The sequence below is a fragment of the Anopheles gambiae genome, chromosome 3 (genome assembly GCF_943734735.2).
Source record: "Anopheles gambiae chromosome 3, idAnoGambNW_F1_1, whole genome shotgun sequence".
NCBI lineage: Eukaryota > Metazoa > Arthropoda > Insecta > Diptera > Culicidae > Anopheles > Anopheles gambiae.
In genome coordinates, this window is record NC_064602.1 from 50,425,152 (window position 1) to 50,449,736 (window position 24,585).

Genomic DNA, 24,585 nt, shown 5'->3' on the forward strand with positions numbered 1-24,585 from the left:
ACAACATGATAACTAAGGAACACCCAAGGAATTAAGATTTCGTCACAGACAACAAACACAACGTGAACCAAAGTCTTAATGTTCCTCATCGCTTATGAAAAATGAAATAGGTGCAAAGTAGCCTGCATTGAAGTCATTCAAAAATGTGGGATGAGGGTTATTAAAAATTTAAGTACAAATGGTACTCAAATTCTTGGGTTTAGTTATTTTATGCTTCAAATTTTATGCTGAGCAATAAGCTTCGTAAATTCAGCACGCAAATTAAGGGGAACCAAAAGTAAAAGCAATCTTTAAAGCCATGATAGTGTATACTTTTGCTCAAATATTGCTATTTTTTGTTTGGATTACCTTTTTCAAGTACAACAGTACATCAGAACATCGTTATCGACAATACAATATCGGCAAACATATTTTCTTATAAGTATTATGAATGTATGCAGAAAAGGAAAAAAAAATGCTCTATATGAAAATGTGAAAACTTCAAAGGAAGAAAAATTATGCATTCTGATTCATGCGAAAAAAATCTAAAAAATAAAACTAAATAACACCTAAAGTATTATGTGTATAAAGCAAATAAATTCTACATAGAGCCTCTGCATAGTATGGCACATTAAAAAGGTCATCACAGTTTACAGTTAAATAAAATCTACCAAAACGGTATATTCGTTCAAAATATCATCATTTTCTTTTATTCATCTTTCTCTTTTCTTTACGATTTCGACTGGCTCTTAATATGTACTTTTCATCCGCCATCGATCAATCCATTCCTTTTGCCTATGTTTACACTTCTTCTCCATATTGAAACAAAACAAAAACACGTGTGGAAGTAATTTGCCTACAACTATCAGATAATAATAGCAATGCGTTGCAGCGGCAGGATAATTATTTGTGTGTCTCATGACCTACGACCCATTTGTCAATTACGATAATCAGTCAAATGATTTTGTTTACTCGCTTCATTTTGATAGCTATAGGGTATATACTCATCGTCATGGAATTAGGATGGGACATAATTCGTGTTCCTATTTGATTTCATTTTCGTTGCTTAAAATCAAATGTGTAAACCTAAAGAGAGCTACAATATTTTGGAAAAGAAAATACAACGAAAATAAATCTAATAGTCGAAAACAATATTTGGTTGCTGAATGATTGCGGATACTTTACCGTTGTAATCATTCCTATTACATTTTTAAACCTTAAATTTAAACAAAAGATTTATGTTTTTTGTTGAAATGGTTAAAAAAACGTTTTATGTAATTTCAGTACAGTTCATCCAGTTCTAATCTATTGCATTAGCAGCAGCTATGTACACTAGCTAAACATGGTAGGTACACCAGTTAAATAATTTGGTCATCGCGCTGCCAAACGAACAAACTGCCAATGCGTTGGCCAGGATAAGTGTGTTTCGATATGTTTCTTTTTAATGTTTTCGCTACCATCGATCCACAACTGACTGTTTATCTTTATGAAAGCTGGTAGGGAAAATATATCGTTTGATAGTTGCGATGTTCTTTCATGAGTTTCTAAAAGAAAATGTCCTATTTTATTCAGTTTTAGCAGGCTATTTAAACTATATCAGGAGGCATGATTTTACTTCCAGTGGGTTGCAAAACTACAAACATTTTAAAAACCCAAAAGAATGTATGTATCGAAAATACTCAAGCATTGGTCAGATTGCACATAGTATGATAGATATATTTGCAATATTTACAAGCTTTATGTGGATTTAAAGTCTTCTTCAATAATGTAAATTAAATAAACTAAACAAGTTATTACAATCTCCAAAATGCCAATTCTCTATCTCAGAGCAATGTAATTGTAAATATGTATTGTTAATATTACTAGTTTTATATCAGTTTCGCCAAAGTACGTTATAAATCTTATCGGTCAACTTTATATGTGTAGTAAGTTATGAAAAATTAAGTTCGATTTAGTGATAATTAATACTTAATTTTGATAATCTATTAATTTTAATTCAATTTGAATGGATTCGTGGGTAATTGGTTATATTACTGGAATATGATGATTACTGAAATAATCGTCAATCTATTAAATCTATGGTAATATTTTTGAAAATATTTTGTACTTCAAACAACCTAGTTTGAATGTTATTTTACTCCTTTTTGTGTGTTTTAGTAAAACATAAATGACACAGTATAAGGTTTCAATTTAACAAAAGAAATTTCACTGCTCTGAGTATAAAATGGTGACAGCTAGGATCAAAGAAAATTCCACTATTTTATGGCACTACAAACAGAAGTACTCAAATTTATACATTCTCTACATTGGTGTCTCCAGTTAATTGATGTGTTTGTTGCAACGGATGATTTGCGTTCCCAGAGAAACCAATAGAAGCTTCCTGACCATTAGTGATTGTGTTGGTTCCATTGTTGCACTCCTGCGGTGGATGGTTATCTAAATTATTTGTTTGCAGACCGTGCGTAGTCGGCGAAACGCGGGATGGCGATCGGGATGATTCTTTACCACCATGAAACAACGAAACGGAAGTTGAGTGGTGGTGGTGACCCGAAGGAAAGTGATGAACTACTGAAGGCGCTTGTTGAATTGGTGGAAGCTGTGGAGGAGGTGGGTGTGGTGGGCCTACTGTTGTCAAAAGCTGCTGCTGTTGATGGATACTGTTGGTGCTCGAAAGGGGCGGAACTGGAAGATGCTGCTGCTGCTGCTGGTGCTTCTGTTGCTGCTGTTGCTGCTGTTGCTGCTGTTGCTGCTGGTGCTGCTGTTGATATGGCGAATTATTAATCATGTTGCTGCTGGCCGCTGACGCCATCGTGACCGAGCTCGGCACGGACGACCAGGTACCATCGTACTTGGACTTGACGAACAACGGCTGCTCGACCGATCGGCCATTATCGCCAAAATTGAGTTTATTATCCTTATTGTAGCCTATTTTGTTGTACTTGGTCGTTCGTTTAATCGTGCCAAAAAGCGGTGTATGGGGTACACTGCTGCTACCTCCACCGATTGCACCACCGCTACCCGGCGCACTACCAGACATGCTGTTCATCACATCCATTGTCAGCGTCGACGAGGCTGCCATCGGTTGGCCCGCCGGAAGTAGGCTACAGTGGCTTCCACTGTTGAGATTACTTACCGTTGAGCCACCGTACGACGAGCCCATGCCACCACCGGTGCTATAGCTTGCCGTAGGGCCCGACGATGAACATTGATTCAAATTGTTCAACATGTCGGCCATCCGATTTTCGATGATGTTCATTTTCTGGCTTTTTATGCTACCTCCACCACCACCACCGATCGGGCGTCCGTTAGCATCCCGCTCCCTTTTATCGTGCACACCGATTTGTTGCTGATGCGGTTGCGACTGTATCTGAGCATGCATCTGTTGGGGTCCATGGAGACCGTACTGGGCTTGCAGTTGCTGCTGGTGGCGCTGTTGATGTTGTTGATTTATGAAATTATTGTAGTGACATCCACCGGACGCTGCCGCGGCCGTAACAACGGTGGGCGCTGAGTAGACATTTTTGCCATCGAATTGGTTTTGGGCGTACAGTTGCACCGAGCGGCCTACCAGCGTGGTTGAAGCGTAAGCCCCGTAGTTGTCATAGCAAGGGTCCGATTGTCCCAGATCGTTTTTGAATGATGAACACCCGGCCACTTCCGCGTAGTCAGGCATATTCAGCGGGGACAGTCTGAGGGTAAAGGTGCAATTAATTATAAAAATGCAAGAAAAAGAGAGGAAGAAAAAACAGATATGCAAAGCCCGAATCGGTCTCACGATGCACACTGCGTTGTTAGTAGTTGTATCATAAATATATTTTAATTTGTGCACTTAGCGCGAACAGCACAAAAAAGGGAAAAAATGCATTTGTTCATACATTTTGAAAGTTTTCCACAGTGTGGCAGATGTGGCCAAACATTTACGCATGTATGCTTTTATCGATTTTGCTATTGTATGATGTTTTATTATTTTGTTTGGTCATCCCATTCCATCGCTGCATTATTTACCAAAAATATTTGCAATTTGTACCCAATCCCCAATCCCAAGTGCGGAAATGAAATTCTCTACCGACGGGTTTGCAATTTATTTAAACAAAATATAACGCATGAAAATGAAAGTCGGTAGTTATACTTTAAGATTGCAGTCACAAAATAATCTAATGAATCTGTTAATCAAGTGTTGATATAATTTTATATAATGTTTTGATATAATACCATCTAAACATCCAACATGCGAGCAGCAAAGTACGGCGTTTAAAATTATTTAAATTGACCATTATCTCAAATTTCAATCCGAAAGGAAACATTTCCATCAAATTATCTTACATCGTTTAGTGAAATACAACTGAAACAACAGCCTAAGTGTTGAATAAATACGTAATGGAAAAAGTTTTAGCCATGCATACAGTAATTTCCTTAGCGACATGAGTGCTTTGGATGTTCCACAAAAAAAACATTTGTTTGAAGATGTTCATTCACAAGTTTGCACACTTCATCCGTAACCTTCTTGCTAACATCACCGTACGCTAGAAGCATCACGTACAGATTGCAACCAGTTTCCAAGGGATAGGCATATTTACCATTGTCGCGGATGTTCAAGAACGTAATGGTGGTAAACAACAGACACTATCATTTGTGGGAAAAGTTTCGTCGAATGCTTTCTCCGGCAGTTTCGAGTGAGAAATGTAAACCGCCAAAAATTTACGAACTCCATTACTGGCTTAAACCTTTGAAGTGATCCCCATTATCCTAGACCGGCAAAGTGGGTACGAGCCGTGTATCCTTTAATGATGCTGAAGTTTTGTGTATTTGTTTGCTTTTACCCTCATAGTTTCTGGCGCCACACACGAGCAAGGAAATGGAACAAAGTGTTGAAGATGTGTCGTTGTTGTGTGCTTTTAAGCCCTGTTGATTGTTTGGAAAACTATTTCAGAAGCTCTCGTCGACAGTATTGCTACACAAAACTGTCATCAACCTCTTTGCGGTAAGGCGTTTGTTTAGAATGTACACAATTAGGCATAATTAAGTAGATTGTTTAGAGAGCGCCCTTGCAAGCACTTAACCTTTTTTGGGGAATGAGCTTACACGAAGCAATGTTATAGATACAACAGAGTTAAACTGATTGTGTTCAAAACTCTGACATACATGAAAATATTGAAGCAATTGAAACTTTTTTTCATTAATATGCTTACCTTTCATAATCTGGAAGTGGAAGTGTTGGGGCGACAGAAACCTGAGCATAGTCGGTGATGACTTCCTTAGTAATGTCACTCGCTTGTCGCCAAACTCCACCTCCCGGGTCGATCCACACACCATTAGGATTCAGTGGTAGAGTAGGAAACTTTCGGACTGTTCCGATAGCGTGATTACCTGAAATTATGTAAACGTGTTAACAACATTCTCTTTTACGATACAGTGTTTTGCATAGTGCTGATATAGTGATAATATGCCAAGAACAGATTAATTGTATCCCACTGCACAACACTTAAAAGTCATTGCTTATCATATGCATGCATGGGTACAAATTTCATTGCTTTCATTGTACGGAGATTCTGAAAGTTGTGAATAATTTCAAACTTAGCCCCAACCATTCGAGGGCAAAGCTATAAGCACGAATAATGCACGTAAAATGATTTGAGTCAACAAAACGCGATGTAGCATGATACGGTAAATTGTTTCGTGACTAAACACATCCCTCATGCACATGATGTGAAAAATAAATGCTGCTGGTTGATTACTATTGTTATTTTATTTTTTTTTTATGGATGAGTCCTCTTATGCAGTAAACAACAGCCCTGCTTATTGAATTGTTTATCGTATGACGTGAGATTTACGATTACATTTTCCTTGGCGTATTTACTGTATTTATTATTTACTGATGATAGGCTGAAATTTTAATAAAAATGTTCCTTTGAACCATTGGATCAACATTTGTTGAAAACTAAATCCTCAAGCAGTAAAAAGTGAGAATATAAAAATGATAAAATTGGTTTTGTGCATTGTCCCTATTTGTAAGCATTTACTTATTATCCAAATTATCACTAATTTTGGCATGTAGTGATTTGAAGGATTTCAAAAAGAGATTCTCGATTCATTGCGGAACTATTTATGTAGTAAACTCCAACACGACAATTTGGCTGACTGTAACTCACCGTGCATATTGTTCAACGAGCTGTGTTTCATAAATTGTATCCTGCGGAAAATAATGATGGCACCGAACAAAAAGACGATAATGGCAATGATGGAACCGAGCAGAATTATAAACCATGTTTGCGTGAGTATATCGTGTGAGTAGTCATGGTTTATTGGATATCTGTGGAAGAGAGAAATGGAAATATTTGCATGTTTCATGTACTTGCTGAGCTGTAAATGCAGTGTGTAACTTTAGGAAGCATACATGCACGCTTGTCAAAGTATGGTGCAACATGCATAGTAGGGAAATAGTTTGCCGCTTCTTCTATACTACCTTGTGTACCCATGATCAAGCCGCCTAGTGTGAGGGTCTAGCCTTAAAATCGAAGGAATGCTGTATGGACCAATTCCGACCTTTGTCGACGCTGCAATACTGACAGAATACGTTACACCAGCAGACAGATTAGCCAGCAGTAACTTTGGTGCTTCTCCGTCGACAGTCATATTGGTAAGAACTTTGGATATGTTGTGAACGTCGTAACCTCTGATGATGATGTGATAGTGTTTCAATTTTCCTAATGAGTATGCAAATCGAGTTTTTTCATTGTTATTTTTAACACACATATGTTTTAGTTCACGTTATAACCAATTACCATTTATCGTGCTGTTACTCGGCGGTTCCCACTTGAGGTAAACTGCTGAGGTATTCAGTAGAACTGCTTCCAGATTTACTGGTGATGCCGTCGGAACTGAAAAAAAGTAACACATTCCATTGAAGAATTGTTGAAAGGTGCACGGTTTTTGGCTTCTCTTTATCTTACCATCCTCTAAAGTGCACGTTGATCTAGAATTCGAGGGACGTCCTTGGATTGTTTTGTAGAATGGTACAAGGAAAAACTCATACTCGGTAAACTTTTCTAATCCATTTATCGTACAAGCAGAAGCACCCCCACCATGTAAAACTGTCAAAGTGCGATACGTTCCGTTGGAGTTTACCTTGCGCGAGTAAATATAGAACCCTTCCACATACTGCCCGTTAACAATCTCCCACGCCAGTCGCACACTGGTAGCATCGGTTGCATTAGCTTCAAGGAGGTTGACCACCTGCCCTGACGAAAGTGTTGCTTGCGCTTCACTGAGATTGATGTCTTCTCCATGATTGAATTCTCTTCCAATGGAAACCGGATCGGACATGAGGCTCGGAATACCAAGTCCCTGGTCATTTTCTGCTCGAACGATAAAAATGTAACTGACGTTTGGAGAAATCGGAGAATAACTGTAGCTCGTGGACGAAACCTTGAACGGGACTGTGGTCCACCCTTTGGCCATATCACTTGAAAATACTTCAATCAGGTAACCATTGATATCGGAAGCACCGGACTTGATGCTGGGCAGCCAAGAGATGGTAATGGAGCTGTTGCTAATGTTAACAATTTGGGGCTTTCCCGGGGCACTTGGGAATTCGGATGGTTCAGGTGCCCGATAAAAGTTAACATTCGGATTCGTGGGTGACTCAACGCGCAGGAACGCACTCCACGTAGATTTCCCACTGCGGCTGCTGGCTACGCACGTGTAGAGCCCTTGATCGGTTCCTTTCTCAAGCTCTCGTAATAAGAGCGTTCCATTTTCCGTTATATTAATTCGTTCCGATGGTACGACCGGATTACCATCCAGGTACCAAGAAATGAACGGATTAGGATTACCAACCGCATTGCAAGCCATCGATACTGTCGACTTTGAGGGAAGAGTTTGGTTTGTAGGACCAAGAATAATGATTGGAGGGGGTCGATCATCCTGTGAAGCTACCATCAAGCGGGCTCGAACACTGACAGATCCGACACTGTTTACGGCACTACAAACGATCACAAGACCGTTATCAGATTTTGTAGTTTGAGTAAGCGTCAAGACGGTGAGACTTTCCTGTGTGTATGTAGTCTCGAATCGATCGATGGACGTGCCGGGAAAGATCAGTGTTCTGTTACCTTCTATGGACCAAAATGTAGTTGGCTTTGGTCTGCCTTCTGATTTACATTCGAACGAAACATCGTGCGGTGCTTCTACTACCTGTGGGACTGGTCTTATCGAAAGATGGGGAGGAGCTGAAAGTCATGCAATAAAATGTAGTAGTTTATGTCATTAGGACAAAAAATACCCTTTCATAATTTATGAATGTCTTCATACGTACAATGGACGGTCAATGTGCCAGTGGCTGAGATGGCTCCGACAGCATTATCAGCCTCACAGCTATACTCTCCCTCATCATCCAGAACTACATCCTCCAACCGTAGACTCCTGTCCTCCAGGATATGCACTCGATTTAATGGCATGTTGCCTCCTGATGCCGATCGACGCCATAGTACATCTGGCATCGGATCCCCACCTACTCGACATTGAAATGTTACAGACGTACCTTCGACGACAGTTTGATCATGCGGTCCTCGTATCAGAAATGGTTTTACTGCAACGATGTATGAATGTGCTGAACGATCCGGAAGCTACCCAACGAACGCAATAATATGAACGTGGTTTAAAAAAACTTACCATGAACTTTGAGGAAAGCCGTTGCTGATTCCCGTACGCCAACCAAATTTTTTGCAATGCATTGGTATTGTCCTTCGTCAGTTTGGCGTACATCCTGAATTGCTAAATTACCTCCATCGACAATACGAATGCGTTTCGAAGCTTCAACTTCTAGTTTTTGACCATTTTTTCGCCACCACAACGTCGGCTCCGGAATTCCTTTCGGTGGGCCGCATTCTAGTAGCACTGTTTCCCCTTGTGCTACGCGTGTATGCTGAGGCTCAAGTCGAAACTCTTCTCGCAATACTATAACATGTACAGCAAATGACACAATAAAAAATAGTACAGAAATAGTAGTGAAATGCTAAAAACATTTGTTAAGGCTACTGGCTGGGTTTGATGTATTAAAAAAACAATAATAATAATTTATAAAATCCATAATAACAATAAAATTTGTTGTCAGAACAATTGCACATCGTTTTCATTACCACGTTATTCATATTATGAGTCAGTATCTATAGAGTTAATGGAAAGTTCATATTTTGAGAAAACTCACAACGCAAACCGAATATACAAACATCCTATTGTCATGGGAATATGCAAACATCCTACTGTCAATAAAATACAGTGTTTAAATAATAGTGAACTTGATATAAGTTTGCCGTAGTTATACACAATCCAGCAGGAATCTTTTGGTAAACGGAACGACCAATGTTTTTCAAACGATTTTTTCTGATTTATTTACTGATTTTTGTACCAATTTTCAGTTAACTGTCAGTCAGCTCTGGTTGAAGTTTAGCCAAAAAATAGCAAACGTGAAAAATCGCAAACGTATACATGCGTTGAAGGGCCTGACACTTGCACCAGAATACTGACTCCACCAAGGGTCTTGCAATGGGTTACTCAACGAACTGTTACGGCGGACATATAATGGAAGTGAGCAAACCGAAAAGCAAACTCTAGACAACCTGTCACAAAAGCGTTAGAACATAATGGAAAACTGACCAATATTCCTAGGCGTTGCCTAAAACATACAAAAAAAAAAAAAAATGGGAAAACACCAACAAAACATTCGAAATCTGACCAACCTAGCGGTTTTTATGATCGTCTGCGATGCAAATGGAAATTTTATTTGCATTTTTGGTGCCATTCGTTATGTCCCTAAGCTTGTTTGTGTATTTCTGTGTGTTTTGCTCCGACATTTATGTTGCCGTGAGTGGCATTTTGAGTTGGGTTTTATCGTAGGTATTTTGTGTGCTTTTTCACTTCGTCGGTTGTTTCCCTCCATGTCCTCTTTATTTTTCGCTTTCGGTTCACTAATACGTCGCGCTGTTAGAAGCATAACTAACGCAAATAGTTTTATAGAAGCTTTACCTTTGAAATGAATCGTTCAATGTGCTAGCTATGCAGGATTTAATTTCATTGTTATTTTGTTTTGGTGCTTTCTTGTTGACCTGAAGCTTTAAGAAATTATTTTTGTCTTCTTCATTGCGACTGACAGACTGGTTGAGAGGATGAAAGGTTCTTTGCATTAAGTTATGTGCGGGTATGGGTAAATTGTGTTGTATAAACTAAAACTCACTTTGAAGCTGCGTTGGAAAAAAAAACTTGCATTCAGATATAGTCCCACATCAATGTCCTAGCCACAATAAAGTTATAGTATGAACAACAAAAACCTCATCAAACCGCAGTTTTACAATCACTCTATACCTAAAACCACCCATAAAGTTTAAATCATGACAAATGATCACTATATGTGCTGGGCTGAATCAGAAACTGAAATAAAAGCTTGCGATACTACAGCAAAGGAAACAGCTAAACGTATGTGACTGGAATCTTGATACATTTCAAACGACTTTTTCCCATTTGTTTGTTACAAGCATCCATGCAAGTTGATTTAAACAAGTGTTGTCTGTCTCTCGGCACACGACAATCAACGAGGCAGAAATTTGTATCGGATACATAGTTGGTGAAATTGATGGTCTGTTGCTAACGAATGGAGCGGACCTCGCTTACTCTGGTTTTATCAGCATTATCTTTGGCACACATAACTGACTTTCAAATCCCAGCAACATCCATCCATAATAAATGCAAAGGATCGACCAAAAGGACGACTATAGCCGCACAGGGGAAGGTAGATTGTACGAACAATCAGTTTTTTCATCACTCGTTTTCAAATTGCAAATTGTTTCTTCAACTATACATACAAAATTTCCGAAAAGTAGAGAGTAAAAGTAAAAAGAATCAGAATAAAATGTGTTCTTTTATGCATAGTCTAAGTCATCGAAACCACTATATATATTAACATTGAACTACGTTATGAAAAGCAAATCACACCTTTGATCACACTCTGTGCATAGAATATTTCACAAAACAACATAGAACCACCTTTTCCACTTCTATCGATGTGCTCAACAAGTACGTTTCTAAGCGATTCAACATTTGCCTGCATAGGGACCATCTTTACGTTTTGTTGCAGAGAAAGGATAATAAATTGATATGCTTCCGGCGATGAAGGCTTGTTGCTATTTTTAATTAAATTTATTTCATCACGTCTTCCTCTGAGGTATAAAGCCGGCTAGAATGAACAAAACAACCACATCGAAATGACTCTAGATCAGATATATTGAAATCAAAATTCAGTATAGTTTAATCTCTTTGCATTGAACATTAAATTAAACATTAAAGCATTCACAATATTGAATAATTGCCTGAGTTCTTCATATATTAATTTAAATTTGATCAGGCTCTCATTGTAAGCTACAGTTTACTTATTTGAACTAAAAATCGATGATATAAATTCTAATATACAAGAGTAAAAATATGGATAAAATATGACTTTTTCAAAAACACAGTTTTTCTATCGTTCATATGATAATCAAACGAGTTGTTCATATGCCAATTTGTCTGTCAGCCTTTTAAAAAATGACAATATTATTATGGACAATAGCACAATGATTATTACAAAATAGTCTGTTTGTTGTACCAATAATATTACATTGATTGACAATGGTACATTCGTTCGAATGTTTATCTAAACAGTTATTTAATAGATTTTTTTATAGCACATTACTGTATACAATGACATCCCAGCATTTAAGGATTGCTGCACAAATGAGACTGCTCATGGTCTCACGTCTTCCGTCTGCCAGTCCGTTATTCCGGCCTTAATGGCGAATGCCTCTACGACATCTTGCTACTTTGACTTGAGCCTACCACGCTTCCTCTGTCTAGCGAGCCTAGCTATAACCTAGCGAGTTTGACGCGCTGCAAGTGATATCACCGTATACCTCGAATAGATCGTCGTTGTATCGGCTTCTGTATTGTCTATTCTTCTTCTTCTTCTTTGGCTCAACAACCGATGTCGGTCAAGGCCTGCCTGTACCCACTTGTGGGCTTAGGCTTTCAGTGACTAATTGATTCCCCCCCCATAGCAGGATAGTCAGTCCTACGTATGGCGGCGCGGTCTATTTGGGGATTGAACCCATGACAGGCATGTTGTTAAGTCGTACGAGTTGACGACTGTACTACGAGACCGGCTGTATTGTCTATTATGCTATTTAATTAACTCTCTGCTGCTTGAATAGGTTGATTTTATATTTTCAACAATGTTTAACGGTTATGCATCGCACTATATTGCAATAACATTGCAGAATATATTTCGTGAATTTTTATAACTTTCTATAATTGGCGAAAAAACTGAAAGATCTATTAGTATTTAACTGTAAACCTTAAGTTGCTTTGTTACTAATAAACCTCAGAAACATGATATTGACTATTCTCAGAAGCTTGTAAATTTTGCATGGCCGCGTATACTAAAAAGAAGATAAACTTAAACAAGGGTTTCTATGGGTAACAAGGTAATGTAGAATAAATATAAAAAAGTCATCCTAGACCTCAATTGTTTTCGGTTATGAAACAATTAAATCCTAGTAATAGGGCTCTTTCCGTTTTAAGTTCGTAGGCTGGAATTACAGCCTGTCAGCTGTTTGCATTGTATAGCAGTTTTCGAGCAGCTATCTATGTATGTATTTAGGTGTATGTATTTAGAAGGTTGATTTTTGTTGTTTCTGTTACTGAATGAAAATTTTAAGAATGTTTTGTGTATTCGTTAAGCCACCGTATTACCTGTTTGAGCAAAAGTTTTCAACCGTCCTGTCAAAAAGTGACGTTCCAATTTTTTTATAAAACGCAGGCTTTGAGACCACCTGATCTACATGCACTTAGATTCTAGATTCCTCCATCTGACCTCTTTGGTGTACCTTAGAATAAATGAAAACACCACCTTGTTTAGCCATTTTTTCGAGCAGGTACTCGAATCTAATTCCAACTTTGAGGCTGAAATAGTCTAGACTGAAAATCGCAGGCTAGTTTTGTGTGTGGATTTGTAAGGAGTGCTTACATGATTTCAACCTCCAGTCAACTGTCAAACTCCATATAAAAAAGCTGAATAGAATTGTGAAGGGCCGCAATACTAGAAATTATTGACTTGGATTTTCTATTTTATGATCTTTTAACATTTCGTGATGAGCATACAATTGGTATTTATTATTCTTTAATTTTTTTCTTGCATGTTTTTATAATCATCCTTACGTTCAAGTAGCGTTTAATGAGTTTTTACTGTGTATTAGCGTGCTTTAGAGTAACACGTAAGATTTATTTTTAATGATGTATCCTCTTTAAATTAAAAAAATATATATTGAAACCAAATTCACCGCTAAACTATTGTGAGCCGTAAAGCATATATTCTTTTGCGAGTACTGCTCGCAGATCAAATGTCAGAAGTAAGTGTATGAAGAAAAAGCCAAAACATTATTCCCACCATTGAATTAATATTCTTTTTGTCGTTGTGCCTCCCATGGGTCGGCAGATTGTCCTCGACAACCAGATCGTTTTAAGTAATTTATGTCCTACTTGCCATTCCACTAGACTTCACAGTTCCACAAGTAACCACCTCCACCTAATATGACTTTTTATTGGGTATGGGAAAATGGCCAAGCTCTGACGTACGCTTGGCGGCGAAAATGAAACAGGACTGGGGAAAAGGTGCAAAACAATTTAAAATAGGAAATGGGAAATGAAGCAACTCACCTGCTACTTGTAGGGTAGCGTTCCTACTTCTGGCAATTCCGTTCTCGTTCCGTGCCTCACACCAGTACACCCCTGCGTCGCTTTCTCTCCGCGAATTTACAACCTTAGTGAAAGAAGGAAAGCAAAGTTGGGCACATAAAAAAACGAAAATTGTAGAATTAGGAACACAATTTCACCGAAAAGCCCTCAACACTCCTCCTCTCGCAGGGAAATCTGCTAAGCTGGTAGAACTAAGATGATCGGTCTGAATAGCGGAACCGACATAACAGCGAGGATACTGTGAACTCGTGGACACGTAAGATGAAAAACCTGCGAGAAAAGTATCAAATCCAAGCGGGAAGCTGTTTGGGTGTTGCTTTTTTTGTTCTTCTTTTCGCCAGTGTACTAGCTGTGACTCTGATGAGGTTCTACTTGGTGCAAACGCAGAAGCCATATCTGGCTTAACGAAACAACCTTTAGTAAGTGGAAAAGTTAGGGTAAAACTGTGTACAGTACAACTCCGCTGCCCAACGATTGTTAGCAAGGGAAGCAAAATGGTATCCGAGCAACTGTTTTCAAGCATTATGTGCTGTACAGTACGTGCAGAACAAGCTTCCAAACAGCGTGTGGTAAATTAAGGTTGTCTTATAAATATTTTCAAATTAAAATTATTACGAGCAGCGCAGTTATGGCCTCACTTCCTCTGGATAATGTGCTGTAGCATTTTAGGAGATTTTTTGAGTTGCCTGCTAAGTGGGGTAAACTCTTCGTACCGTCAGTTATTTATCCTTTTAACAGCCCCTTTGATTGCTTGTTGTGTTATTTGTTGAATGATATGAGTGGTATGTTACACTTTTAACGTGTCTTACTGCTCACGATGACCTAAATTAATGGTTTTAATCTCGTATTTTTATTACACGTTTGTTAAGTTCTAAAGCTAACATGAAGCTGAACATAACAAAATGTCTGAGTATACATCAAACATTATTTATGTTATTTGCTATTAAATTATAAAAAAAAAACAAAAGATATACTGAGTTGCTTGTTTTTGAGGGATAATTTTTGTTATTTTCTGTTCCTAAGCAAGTTTGATAAAAAAAGGATTCAAAACCTATAAATAAATAAATAATCAATTAAATTTTTATTTATAACTCAAAGACAAACTTTACATAACTTTACATAAGTTGGTACAAAATGCAATATAACTCTGGAAACAATATAATAACAACATAAAATCATTTACATAAAACATAAAACATTAAACATAATAACAACATAAAAAACATTTAAATTATTTAGACTAAAGTTATCACAAAAAAAGCACAAACATTAATTAGCTACAATTTTATATGCTTCAGCATCTGTGCTTTCGAAAAAAAAACAAATTTGATTATTTTGTCGGCTAACACTCATTCATTAGGTTTTATGACAGGACATGTAAATCCGCCCCGTTTCCGTAATCAGAAGGTGCTTACATTTTGAGAGAGAGGAAAATTATTTGATCAAACATTTATTCATCATAAAGTTTATGCAGCATCAGGCACACTTTTTTACCGCATGAGGCAAATAACAGGGTATGCTCTGCACCTTTCTCTGCAAAGCTCGTTCGCCAAATGCGGTAAAGCGACGAATGGCACCTTATTTCACCACATTTCTCCCCCCTCCCCCTTCCTTTCCCGGAAATATGTAAGCGGTATAGAAAAAATGAATGAAATTCGTTAGTGATGCTGCATTTTAACTATGTGTGAAAAACATGTTAGTCCACGCACTTACCAAGGGACTTAATTTCTCAGTGTCATTCTTACGTACGCAAATCAAAAGTATCCAAGTGTAGTAAGATATGTGTTAAATTTTCCATGAAATTATTTAAATTTTAATATCTGCAAATATTTGCTGTAAGGAAGGTTCAGTCACACACTGCTACTTTGTGTGCGGCGTCAAACATGGACGCAAATTATCAGAACGAGAAGCGTACCAGTGCAGGGTTGATCACGTTTACTCATATTCTGTACTCGTACGCATTCTGTACTACGTTACTAACAGAACAGGTTCAACGATGTTTCCATGATATCACAAACTTGACTTAAAATAGCCAGTATTTGGACGTTTCTCCAAAACACGAGGTGTTTCATTAGGGGAATTAATGCTGAACAGAAAATGTACCCACGACTCCCGCAGCCTGCATAACCGTAACGTTCCGTACATTTGAGGTATACTGGGAGGGATGTTGGTTTTTCGGAAAATTTGCATTTTTAAAAGGGATTAAGGACGTTATTTACCTTCAGAAAAAACAAACCACCGGCTGGTAGTGCTATCCGGTGCGATCCCTGGAGTATCTTCAATGGTGCGCCGTCCTTGTACCACTGAATAGTCGGCTGGGGTATCCCTTCCGCTTTACAGTTGAGTGTGGCAGGCTCATGGCGTGGCACGGTGGTGTCGATTGGATGCTCTATAATACGTGGATTTTGAAGAGCTGTAAAAAGGAAAAAAAAAGTGGAAAATGGCTTTTAACTTTTATAGTACTTATACTCCTTTCCAATACTCTTTATATTTTATTTATAATAATTTAAGAATCACTTAAGTTAGCACAAGCAAACCCCTAAGCCCATTTCAGCCAAAACGATGAAAATGAAACTCTACAATAAAGTAAGTTAAAAAGTTGTAATACAAAAAAACTGACATGGTGGACTAATTTGTTGGAATAATTTTAACATTACTGTCAGAAATGGGCTGTAAATTAAAAATTTGCAATGTTTTTCTCTATTTCATCTAATGCACCATCTTCCATCTAACCGTGCCACAAGATATTCCGCCAAATGACATTGCGCCGTAAAGCATGAGCCCAATATCAATGACATTCGATGAAATTCGATGAGAATTCCGTGTTCTAATTTGTTTCACAGCGTATATATTGACGAAATTTGAAGCATTTCATCGAATGTCGTCGTATCATACAAGACGACAGGATTGGATGACGGGATACATACATTTAGGCGTGAAATATTCGTTGATTTTGACTGATTTTTCATGCTTCACGTCGTGAAATTGTCACGCTATGTCTGAGCGTACGGTAATATGTCTATGCAATCGATATTTATCCTGCCTTATTCGAAATAAAATCCCAGTTATAACAGTAAAACGGTTGTTTCATGTAAGTAGAGCTAACAAAACGTCCTACATGGGTACTTGTTTGGGTCATATACAACCAACTACACGTTACGTGCATGCACAATTTACTTTTGCACGCGTATTGAGTTGACACATGAACACCACCCCTATCCGTGAACAATTAGTCTGGTCTCAAATCAAAAAGCAAGCCGTATCTATGTGACCGTTTTGCCAAAGCTTTTGTCTAAAATTCAATTTTTCAAGACTTTGTGCAACGCCATGCAAGATTGATTAAATACAAACATTAATGTTTGTATGACCTTTCTTTTATTTAAAAAAAACTGCACTAGGACCTTTGATAGACTTGAGTGTTATTTTTCATAATCGTGTAAGCTATTCGCTCTGCAAAGGTCGTCCATTTCAATGAATAATGTTAAAGCAATAGAATTATCATTGGAGTATTTTAGGATACTTTTCCTATATCAGCGGACGGTTGTATGAATAATAGTTTCAATCTCGTAAATACCGAGTTCTATTGCACGCAGGGCTATATTTTGCTAAGAGAAGCAAAATCAATTAAGATTGTCACTCCAAAGTGGAAGGCTATTATGAATGGTACTGTTCCGAATGCTGGAAACACCAAAAAAATAAAACATGCTAACTTTAGCGTACCGAACAGTTCAGATCATGGTACATGGAATACCTTTCGATAGTTTAGTATTTTATATCAGCCCTCACAGCGTATATTATATTGCTTTGACGCGAACAGAAACAGGGCATACTATTTTTTTCGAAATCGATAATTTTTAAAGAAATACTGTTCCTAGGAATTTTCCTAGGAATTTTTAAATACATCCCAATAAATCGAATTTTCATACACTAGGGGGAAATGTGTTAAAAAATACCAACGAAATAAAACGGAACCAATTTCTTAGGGCATATAGGATACACTAAAGCATTAACTTGTTTTGCGCTTAGATTATAATATATTTCCCAAATTAGTGCATTTGCGTTAAAATTGGCGATTCCCTCTATATTGCATAATGTAACTATTGTATAAGTAGCTAAAGATAATAAAATTACTTATACCCCGGATTTGTCATGTAGAATTCACGAGCTATACTGTTGGTATTCGTTTTTACTACAGAAAGAGGTATTTATGTTTTTATTGATTCGATTTTTATTGCTTTTTTATTTATTTATACTAAATGCTGTATTTACTACATTCAATTTCACATCATTTGATACAAATTATCGTTAATCTATACATCGAATTTTACTGCTAGTAACGGGAAAATAAACGATAGATATGGAAAATTGACGAAAATATGAAACGCGTTGCTTCTCCACAGAAATCCTATGCATGACATTTCTTGAAGCCCTTCGAGTGAAGTCTCACGGGGTTATGAATATTTCATGCGAAACAATTTGCATACATTTACACCGGCAAACGCTTGCATCGATAGAATGGCATTTGCTACCGTGCGTCATGCAGTATGCTCCGTGAGAATTTCTGATGGTTTCTGTGATTCTATAATGAATGGATGAACGCATATGGAATATTGGAAATATAGTACTGGACCTGTAACTGCTAAGTAAGGAAAAGTATTAGAAATTTAATCACAATACTAGTGTTACACAGAAATTTTTATTCAAGCTGTTATAAGATTTCGATCGATTCCTTCCGATATTGTAAACACCAGTACATCTATCATTTCCATTTGTCTTTGTTTTGAGATACAGCTGAAAATTCCACTTTGATCAGTCACGTGAGACATCATTCTTTGATTGCAAGTATTACAGTGCGTGTTGCATCTTCATTACAAAAATATTTTTTATCTCTGTTGAACGTAATTATTATTTTACCAACTGGGATCATTTACAGAACAGATGGATGTAGAACAATCATATGAAAAATACACACTAACAGTTAGAGGGACTAGTTCACTTTACTTTTTACGGATTTTTTAAGATGCACTTGATAAGGACGTAGATTTAATCAAAATACTTACAAAGTATTAGCTGTGAGATAAAATTATTGTTTATTTGTAAGCTTGGTAAAATATATGTATAAAAACTGTATTTTCTGTATTTTTTTAAACTGATTTTTTACCATGTATGCAAGGCCATAAGGACTCATCGCAGCGAATATGCCTAATTTAATTAAATTATATGTTTGCTTTATCAGATGACGTGACGACCCAGTACTGGTTATAATTAAAATAACAGCATTAGTTGTACACGTAAGGCATCACACAAGCACCGATGTAAACGTGCACCTGTGTAAACGGTGAATCTATGAGTTTTTCGTTTTAACAGCCATCTAGTACCATCCATCCCATCCGAGGTGTAGCAAAACAGCTAACAGATCACCTTACTTTCCAATATGATGGAAATTTTCAGGACTACAAGCCTGTTGTTACTATTCGCTGGAGCTTTGTTATTTTTCATCCTCTGCTGAACAAACGCTGCGTGCGCCTTGCGCGTTTTACACATTTTTGTTGCTTTCTACCCATTAAGTACTGAGAGGCACACTATACACATTGCAAAAGAACAACATCCACCAAAATAACACAGTGAAGTACAAGCTTTAAATTGAATTCAGCAATTTACACACTCCAACCACGATGCTTGCCCGTGACTATGTTTTGCTTTATGTGTGCCACAGAACAACATACAAAGTGTGTTCATTTTCCCAGATTTTAGGGGGGCGCACGGTGACCACCATCGAAAAGCATGTTTCTTTATGTGTATGTATGTATGAAAAGAATGTATCCCTTGTTAGCAGTATATGAGGTATTCATTTAAACCTTTTTAGTGTAGCGTGGACGTATTAGATAGACTCAGATATTAAATATTTAAAAAAACTTAAAGTCCTTCAAATACTCTGTGAATTCTATGCACTTCTAAACTTTTTATTCATGAAGACAGTCCAAATCGTAATAAAAATACATCAACATTCGATTTAGAATAGTGGAACATGTTGAACATGTTGGAACATGAAATGTAAAACGTTTTTAAAATTCAAACATGGCGACCTCCTTGATCAATTTATCGCTTTATGCGCTTACTACGACCAGACCTCCTTAATGCACTTTACCTCATATGCTACTTGTTTCAATGTTGCTAGTTGAAACCACTGTTCATTAACATAACATGATTGATAATTCCTCTTGTGTAAGATGGTAAAATAAATTATTTAAAGAAATCTTTTGTCTATTGAAACGAGATTGAAGTCAAGATCTAATGAACTTTTTTAGATTTTATGACTAAAGCCACCCACTTAAAGCTAAATTAAACGAAATATATTTTGGCTGCAAAATACCGAAATTCGACTTACGCAGAAATATGCGGATTCTTGTTGCTTCGCATTAAGCGTATCTCGGGGTCAACAAGTATTGCCAAATTTCTTGTAGTAGTTTTTACTACTGGCCAGAATAAAGACAGCATTATACTCCATACTTCAATGTTAGGAAATACATTTCTTTAGTCGTTGCAAATTTATCTGTTGAGTATTCGTTATTATTCGCCCGATGATGAGGCACATTGTACGATAGCTGTTTATGCAAATGTAAAGTAGTCAGCATACCGGCATACAAGCTGATTTTACTTAAATTTAAAAGCGAATCGTTGAGCTTCGTTTTAAGTTTATCCTTTTTGTGCTACTGTTCTGTGTGATGAACTATGTGTACGTGACATGGGATTGTAAATAAAATACAGTATTTTTAAACCTCAATATTATTCTGCACTATAACATACTAATGTTACAGATGGCACGTGGTTAGGTGATTGGGAGTTGAGCTTTGGTTAGTACGTATTTAAATTTGAATGCCTAGTTGTGATAAACAGTTCAATGCTTTATTTTATTGAGTAGACACCGGAATGTTATGGTATATTCGAAAATACTTAAATAAAATATTATACATATGTTTATATTTAAACCTGCTGGCCGCAACTCAATAAACATATGTAAAAAGCGTATGAGTGTTGATGGATATATATGAGGTTATATGAAAATATGAGATTTATGATAAAAGTTTTATTATTGTTACATGTACATGGACTATTGTAGCCCACTGCATTACAAATGGGTTGTCTAGCTTATCTATAAATTTTTTTCTGATAATGACAGGAAAAGGAAGCTAAATATATCTTCCTTGTCGTGAAAAAGAAATTCCAATGAAACTCTTAATTGAACCAATGTAGACATCACAACCCTATCTGTCTTGGAACATCATACAATTCCTTGTAATTAACTGCTGAAGCAGGTAACGGTTGAACTACTTCATAGCCAGACATGCACAATGAATAGCTGTGCTCGTACCAGCACAAAGGCATTAATAGTATATTTATGATAATCGTTTTTCATGTCCCTTTAAAATACTCAGCCAAGGTACGTCATTCTACATTATAATCATGTAACCGTCGAAGAGGATGCCCCTAAAATGATAATTTCCTCCACTGCTGGCTATCTAACTATAAACCTGGCATCGAAACTACCATAAATGGCAGAGGAAACGAATTAGGACAGGATTCTATGGTTTCCATAAGATCTCCACGACAACAATAATAACACCAGCAAACCAATCAACCAAACAATCGTTAACATTCACCCGTTATTGCTCTGCCGTACACACCGTCTCGGGATTACGCACGCAGTCCTTTCGCATCGATCCACATAAACAATCCAGGCGATTTACCACGACACTGCTATACATTTGTTGCGTGATTTTGTCCTATTGTTCTTCCGTGCTTCTATGTTTTATGATGGGGAAATGACTGCCAACTGCTTTCTCAACTACACCAGTTAAACATTGCTATTCACTTTCCTTATGATATAGCATACGCATCAGAACCGACTGCGTAGCTTTTGTAAATAACATCTTATACACTATTAATTGATGTAAGATAATAACATAAAATTTACACATAAGTTAGAGTTACATTATTGTCGCAGATGTATATTTGTTCGTAACTTAGCAATCATTTAATGCCAGTGAAGGCACATTTGTGAATAACTTGTTATAATCAACTTTTTTAATAAGATTAATTGCTAAATCCGTATGCTAAAAGTATTACCAAACAGGCAGTACTCGAATCATCATTTACAGTTTTTACTCGAATCATAACATTACCAGCATGTCTATCATTGCAAAGAGTTAAATAATCCGTATATTCAGAAGATTTGAATCGATTGGAACCAATGCAGATGTGCTAAGTATAGTAAAACTATATCTTGCAGATCTGTTTGGTTTTATTGTATATTTCCAGCACAATAAAAAACGGCTTACTTCCTTACTTAATGGGAACTTCTTACTTAAATTTGCAAAGCTGACTACAGTCTGAACTACAACTTATATCAATATTTATTTATTTACATAACTGCTGTCTGAATTGAATTCTTAACAACATACATATTAACTAAACTTATTAAATATTTGCTCGGAGGATGGATCGGAAGGATGGATCGGAAGGATGGTAAGGAGAGGTGATGGTCAAACAGGTGTGCGCAGGAATTAAACAATCTCACAGCACGTAATAAAGGGTCATTTAAACCAAGTGAAGTGCGCCGATTTGGAACAAATAAAGGAGCACAAGGGCGTAAGGAACGAATTGGAACATAGAAATGCAGGGATGAAAGAATGATATGTGAATCCACAGCATTAGATATGAGCGAGGCAACAAACATTATTTGGGAAATGTGACGGCGTTTCTCCAATAAGTCCAGACCCAACAGCTGGCATCTTTGCTCATAGTCCGGTAGGGTATCTGACGTGAAGCCGGGTATTTTGCTGACAATATACCGAGTAAATGATCTCTGCACTCTTTTTATACAGTCAATCGATGTAAATGAGGTGGGACACCAAAAAACAACACAGTATTCAAAAATCGGTCTTACTAACGAAGAATATAACGCTTTTAAACACAGAGGGTCGGTTATGCGGATTGAAAAACGTTTTATCATACCGATTGTTTCACGAGCCTTATTAACGGTAACGTCAATGTGATCGAGGAATGATAACCTGCAATCGAAAGTTACACCAAGATCTTTTACGAAAAGAGCGATTGCTGAGAAACGAATCAAGCCAACGAATGTGTGAGTCAATGAAACCCATTTTGGATAGCTTCGCAAGAAGGATAGGGTGAGGAATACGGTCAAAGGCTGCTTTAAAGTCAATATAAATAATATCAACCTGAGAACCGCTGTCTAAACTAGAGGTGATAACGGAAGTCAAGGAAATAAAGTTTGTCAAGGTAGAACGTTTAGGAAAAAAAACCGTGTTGCTGAGGTATAATGCAGTTTCTTGCAATAAAGAGGATATGTGAGTGAACTATAGATTCAAATATTTTAGAGCTTGCACAGAGGATGCTGATTCCACGATAATTGGTAGCGTTTGCACGATTACCTTTCTTAGGGATAGGTGTAATATGAGCTAATTTCCATGTGTCCGGGAATGAACATGAATTAATGGATATACGGTACAGTTTTAATAGGAGAGAACCGAGCACAGTATTGTATTTCTTATATACTGCTGCTGGAATGCCATCTGGACCGGGATTATATGACTGTTTCAGATTTTTGTATTGCTTGCAAAATTGTACTAAGGTGTAAGTTTAGATTACTGTCATTGATTACATCGGTGGGCGTGTTGTGCTATTAGAGATTGATGCTTTGGTTTTGATTGATTCAGCATACACACTTGAAAAATATTCAGCTAGAAGGTTGCAGCAGCCGTCAGTACCGGATGCAGAGAGATTGCCAAGAGACAGATGAGATGGGATATCATTAGATTTACGACGTTTATCAGCATATCCCCAAAAGGCTTTAGGATGAATTTTAAACTGTGCTTGCACTCGTGGAAGTAAGATCTAAAGCAAGCCCTGTTATATATGCGATATGCATTAGAGGCGTATTTTAATATGCGCTTATGATGAGGATCTCGCATGTCTTGATAATTACGTAGTGTGCGATTGCGATCTCTTTTGAGGGAGCGGAGTGTAGAGTCAGACCAGGGAGGGGAGTTGTTAGGTTTATAGGTAGGACAGCAGGAGGGGAAAGCCGAGATAATATTAGCATTAAAAGTAGGCCCCGCATCAATAATTAAAATATCTGTATCTAAGAACGACCAGTTTATATTCGAAAGCATAGCTGAAAGTTTAGAGTAATCCATTTTTTAAAGTTATATTTACGTATATTTGACGATACTGAGCGCGGAGCCTTTTGAATATTTGCAGAGAGAGAGAATTCTAAAGCTGGATGATAATCATCTGGTCTAAGTAAAAGTGCTACAGCCGATAGTACCTGAGAGTGTATATCAACTGCGCTCTTATTAACAAAAATTAGATCTAATTGACGTCCCAGACTGTTTTTGATCCCTGAGATTTGACGGAGACTACACTCTGTTATGTTGAGCGTTGCTTGATGAGTGTGCATTACTTGAAACATAATAGTTTTCAATGGGAACAATAGAAGGCATATTGAAATCACCTAACAATAACATTGAATCGTTTCTTTTTAGGCGGTGTTGAACCGCATCAATACTATCGCTAAGGCTATTTAACAATGCGTTATTTGCTATCATACCTGGCGGGATATAAATGCCGCCTATAAATAGATATACTCTCTGCATCCTAATCTTTACCCAAACCATCTCGATATTGACTGGAGATGAAATCAATTCGGTGATCAGATCCGTTGCACATGCAATTAGTACACCACCACCACGAGATTATGCGCTGTTATTAGGAGAGCGATCGCAACGGTAAATGTTGTATTTG

The 24,585-nt window shown here is 37.3% G+C and overlaps 1 protein-coding gene across 5 annotated transcripts in view; it reads right to left on the bottom strand.

Annotated features, from left to right (window-relative positions):
- Window positions 1-662: 662 nt before the first annotated feature.
- LOC3292147 (protein sax-3) overlaps window positions 663-24,585 on the bottom strand; it is a 45,691-nt gene continuing 21,768 nt past the window's right edge. For all 5 annotated transcript variants that reach the window (XM_061656107.1, XM_061656105.1, XM_061656106.1 and 2 more), the window contains exons 3-12: window positions 15,978-16,171; window positions 13,720-13,822; window positions 8,650-8,934; window positions 8,294-8,566; window positions 6,930-8,207; window positions 6,762-6,857; window positions 6,443-6,683; window positions 6,129-6,289; window positions 5,169-5,346; window positions 663-3,668 (exon numbers count right to left, since the gene is read on the bottom strand). In XM_061656107.1, the coding sequence (XP_061512091.1) occupies window positions 2,270-3,668; window positions 5,169-5,346; window positions 6,129-6,289; window positions 6,443-6,683; window positions 6,762-6,857; window positions 6,930-8,207; window positions 8,294-8,566; window positions 8,650-8,934; window positions 13,720-13,822; window positions 15,978-16,171 (4,208 nt within the window). In that variant the 3' untranslated portion in view covers window positions 663-2,269. The remainder of the gene's footprint in view (window positions 3,669-5,168; window positions 5,347-6,128; window positions 6,290-6,442; window positions 6,684-6,761; window positions 6,858-6,929; window positions 8,208-8,293; window positions 8,567-8,649; window positions 8,935-13,719; window positions 13,823-15,977; window positions 16,172-24,585) is intronic.